This window comes from Triticum dicoccoides, chromosome 3A (assembly GCF_002162155.2).
Source record: "Triticum dicoccoides isolate Atlit2015 ecotype Zavitan chromosome 3A, WEW_v2.0, whole genome shotgun sequence".
In the NCBI taxonomy this organism is placed as follows: Eukaryota; Viridiplantae; Streptophyta; class Magnoliopsida; order Poales; family Poaceae; genus Triticum; species Triticum dicoccoides.
In genome coordinates, this window is record NC_041384.1 from 506913863 (window position 1) to 506918433 (window position 4571).

The window sequence follows — 4571 nt, forward strand, 5'->3', positions numbered from 1 at the left end:
CGCAACGAGGCAACCCCGTCGACCGCCTCCAGTTGCCACCAGCGGCCCCACCTCCCGCCGCCGTCGCCAAGGGTGTCGCGGGCTAAGCCTACAGGCCGCAGCGGCGGCGGCGACAATCCTCCTCGGCCCGCAATTGGATCTGGGTGGCGGCGTTCTACTCCTGTCGAATCAAGGGCGGTGGCACGGGCTGACGGCAACCAGGGTCGGCGTGCTAGAGCCGGCGACGGCGAAATCTCCGTGACGGCGGCTAGGACGCCCGATCTGGGCCCAGATGGGCTTCAACGAGTCGCTCCACACGCTATCGCGCATCTCCGCTGATCCGGCTACGTCAAGCGGCGTCTAGGCTGGACCTGCAACACGAGGACGTCGGGGGCTCCGGACCTAAGCGCGGCGGTGGTGGCCATCTCCTCCGCCGAAGGTGGTCGGCCTGACGCTAGATGGGCAGATCTCGAGATCCGTCATCTAGCTTCGGTTGCGAGTCAGGAAGACATAGTTGCCGGTGAAAACCGAGCCGATGGCAGCGTTATGCGTCGTTACCATGATGAAGGCATCGTCGTGTAACTGTTGTCGACCCACTCGTGCTGCTCCGGGGGAAACCCTAGGATTTGATTTTCCAGATCCGACGATGGCGGCACTGCGGTGTTGTTTCTCTCTTGGGAGTATCGTTTGTGGAGCGGCGCTGGAAGTCAGAGGTAGGAGGTGGAGCGACTTCGTCTTGCACGGAGCTTCGGTGGAGATGTCAAGTCATGCCTGGCCGACAGGTGCTACGATGTGTCATGCCTGGTCGGCAGGTGCTATGCTCGACAGATCTTTCAGTGACTTCAAGCTGTGTCGGCTGGTGATACTTGGCGGCATGGTGCTGAGGTGTACCGGCAGCGACCGCGGCGTGCTCAGCAGTTCGCGTGCAGGGAGGTGGTGCCGTTGGGCGCCATGGTGGCGTCGACGACAGCTAGACCGGGCAAGGATGATGTGTCAGTACAGCTCTGAAGATAGAGTGGTGGCAGTTGGCGGCGGTGGCCTCTGAGAGCGCGCTGGACCGGTGTGTGTCCCATACCCGACAAGTGGCTTGGTTGGGGTCTCAGGCCTTAGATGTTATGCTTGGTGGCGAGGTATGTGGTATTAGGCCCGGACTATCAGCATTCTTTCATCAACTGGATAGGAGTAGCGACAGATATTGTCTAGACGGTGGCTTCAGACTTACTATTGTATTTTTTGTAAGGTCTTTTATGAATAATTAATAAAGTTGTTGCATGCATCGACCAGATGCACAGGCCGGGGATCTTCCTCCTTTTCTAAAAAAACAAATATGAAGAAAATATCTCTTTCTCGAACAATTGCGATAATCGTATAGTTGAAGAAACAAATTACCACGTGCATCATGATCTTAATCATGTCCGGGGCTCCCAGAATAAACCAAGCACGTGCAGTGCTGTAGGTTCACCTGCGTAAAAGAGAAGCCCTCTGTTCTTTCCTGGTTTTGGCGCGAACCACGGCCACCGTTCAGAAATTTCTATATTTGAACGAGCGCTCCTCGTGCTTCTCCAATCTCCCAACCCAAACAAGGCACGCCCGCTGTATAGAATTATAAGCTCGCGACGACACAATGGTCACAAAGGGAAGGGAGGGTGCACCATTCCATTCTCCACAAGATCGTAGGAAGGAAGAATGAGGAGCATCTTCTCTCTCACAATGGCGCCGCTCCTCCGCCCTGGCGCCCTCGCCGCGGCGCTACTCGCCCTCGCCGTGGTCGGGGTGGCGCAGGGCCAGCAGGTGGGACTCTTGAGGGTGCCGAACAGGTCCCCGCCCACCAAGGCAAACATGGACAGGGTGGTGCTCCCCGTGGACAATGCCGGGGGATTCGCCGGTTTGTGGAACATCCTGACCGAGAACGCGGGCGTGTCCGCGATGCACATGGCCGTGATGCGGCATGGCAAGGCCGTCATGTTCGACACGACCACGACGGGGCCGTCGCTCATGCAGCTGCCGGCAGGGAACTGCCGCGTCGACCCCCGGAGCGACCCGCCGGGCGGCATGGACTGCTCGGCGCACGCCGTGGAGTTCGACTACAACACTGGCGCGGTCCGGCCTCTCAAGGTTGGTTTGCTTGGCTGACTGTTCGCCGCGCCGATTTGCTTCTCGCGTGCACGCTGTTCATCGGGAGCGTGCCTGCAGATCTTAACTGATACGTGGTGCTCGTCGGGAGCGTTCGACGTGGACGGCATGCTGGTGCAAACGGGCGGCTACTTCGAAGGGGTGAAGGTTGTGAGACGCCTGAACCCACAAGGAAATGCCGACTGGGTCGAGTTCCCCAATACCTTGGCCGAAGGAAGATGGTACTCCTACGTACATAGTCTAGCTAGCTAATGAGTAGAGTCGTGCTTCATGATTTAGCTAGTTATATTAATCAACCAATTTTCATATGTGGAATTAAGTAATACGTACTAATTGACAGTAGTATAACAGATATGATCAAGAAGGAATTTACAACTGGTTTCTGCATGCATGAGCTCGCAGGTACGCAACGCAGCAGGTGCTCCCAGACGGCCGCTTCATCGTGGTCGGCGGGCGGCGATCGTTCAGCTACGAGTTCGTCCCGGCCGCCGGCCAGTTGAACACCCAATTCACTCCCCTCCCGCTTCTTCAACAAACGACCGATGACGTGGAGAACAACCTGTACCCCTTCGTCCACCTCCTCCCGGAGGGGACCATCTTCCTCTTCGCCAACGACCGCTCCATCATTTTCGACCCACAGAACGGGCAGGTCCTCCGCGAGCTCCCGAAGCTCAACGGCGGTGCACGGAACTACCCTGCCTCCGGCATGTCCGCTCTCCTTCCCCTCGACCTCCGCCGCGGCGAGAGGCTGAGCGCGGAGGTGATAGTCTGCGGCGGCGCCCCCAAGGAAGCCTTCAAGCTCGGCGAGGTCAACAAGTTCCCGCACGCGCTCCGGGACTGCGCGCGCATCAACCCGTCTAAGCCCGGGGCGCGGTGGGCGATCGACTTCATGCCAGTGGGCCGCGTGATGGGCGACATGCTCATACTGCCCACCGGAGACCTCCTGCTGCTCAACGGCGCGGCCCAGGGCTGCTCGGGGTGGGTTTTCGCCCGGGAACCGGTGCTGACCCCGCTTCTCTACTCTCCGCGGAAACGACGGGGCGCGCGGTTCCGCGCCCTGGCCGCGTCCAACATCCCACGCATGTACCACTCCAGCAGCGCGGTGCTGCCCGACGCCACCGTGCTCGTGGCCGGCGGCAACACCAACTCGGCCTACAACTTCTCTGGCGTCGACTTCCCGACGGAGGTGCGCGTCGAGCGGTTCAACCCGCCGTACCTCGCCCCGGAGCTTGCGGCCACCAGGCCGGAGATCGACATGGCGTCGGTCCCAGCGAACGGGGTGAAGTACGGGGACAAGCTCACACTCAGGTTCACGTCGCCCGGGCCAGCCGTGACCGACGCCGACATGAAGGTGACCATGTACGCGCCGCCGTTCACCACACACGGCTTCTCGCAGAACCAGCGGCTGCTGGTACTGCAGGTCACCGCGTTCAAGCCAGAAGGGAACAGGTACAAGATCACGGCCCAGACGCCGTCGAAGCCGACCCTCGCGCCGCCAGGCTACTACTTCGTGTTCGTTCTGGTCAAGGGGGTGCCGAGCAAAGCCGCTTGGGTGAAGATACACCCCTGATGAGCTGACTCTCCGGGTGCATGCATGCTGTTCCTCGGATGGCGACTGGCACGACGATATGCCATAGAGTAACAGCATGCCCGCGGCCCGCCAAGCAGAAGATTTCCATGGGGCGTAGGCAGTCCACACCGCCCATATGAATCTCATCTCTTCATGGTATATATGGTCTCTCCAAATGTACTTACTAGTGCACAAATATATATTTACACTAGAGACTTGGATCGAAAAGGTTAAGCGATCCAACCTGCAACTTTGTAGTGTGCTTAGTCTTGTAAAGCGGAAGAACGCAGAGTGAAATGTACGTGAAATCAATTCTTTCTGTTTTTGATTTCGTAACTCTTGTATTGGTTGTGGAGAGCAATATGAACAATTCTCCACTTATAGCAGACATGGTGTCACCAGCATTCAAGTTTCATTTGTTTCTTTACTATACTCAGATTTTCTTGCGCATATGCAGTACATAAACCCAAAACCTCAGAGATACTAGGCGGGGAATAAAAACACAACTTGACTTCTCCAACGAATGGAAACATTAATCAGGCACAGATTTTTAGGTCTTCGATTTGATTAGAAAAAACTATCTACTGCCTCCGTTTCAGTTTACAAGTTCTATGCATATATCTAGGTTGCCAATTTTATCACCTTAATATAAACTATATAACACAAAAGTTATCCGGTTTGAAAATAGAACATTTGAAGTTTATATTGGTATATTTTTTGTAATATATGACTTGTATTAGGTTGGTCAAATTGACGACCTAGGGGCACGCGCACGCCCTGCCGGGTCATCTCCGTCCGGAGGTAGTCGTCCCGCGCCCACCGCAGGGCGTCCTCGTCGGAGAAGCCGCGCCGGGCTATCTCCTCGTACTCCGCGGGGAGGCCGGGCTCC

The 4571-nt window shown here is 57.0% G+C and overlaps 1 protein-coding gene across 1 annotated transcript; it reads left to right on the forward strand.

The window, feature by feature from the left end:
- Positions 1–1689: 1689 nt before the first annotated feature.
- Positions 1690–4068, forward strand: LOC119271821 (aldehyde oxidase GLOX-like). The gene is made up of 3 exons (XM_037553492.1): positions 1690–2094; positions 2173–2333; positions 2515–4068. Exons 1-3 carry the CDS (start codon positions 1690–1692, stop codon positions 3680–3682), a joined length of 1734 nt encoding a protein of 577 aa, XP_037409389.1. The 3' UTR covers positions 3683–4068.
- The last annotated feature ends 503 nt before the right edge of the window (positions 4069–4571 follow it).

What these genes read in the sequence shown, in the direction of transcription:
- LOC119271821 (XM_037553492.1), top strand. Translation starts at nt 1,690, where the DNA reads ATGGCGCCGCTCCTCCGCCCTGGCGCCCTCGCCGCGGCGCTACTCGCC. An exon ending in GCGCGGTCCGGCCTCTCAAG is followed by an intron (nt 2,095 to 2,172) that starts GTTGGTTTGCTT and finishes GCGTGCCTGCAG; the next exon opens with ATCTTAACTGATACGTGGTG. An exon ending in ACCTTGGCCGAAGGAAGATG is followed by an intron (nt 2,334 to 2,514) that starts GTACTCCTACGT and finishes ATGAGCTCGCAG; the next exon opens with GTACGCAACGCAGCAGGTGC.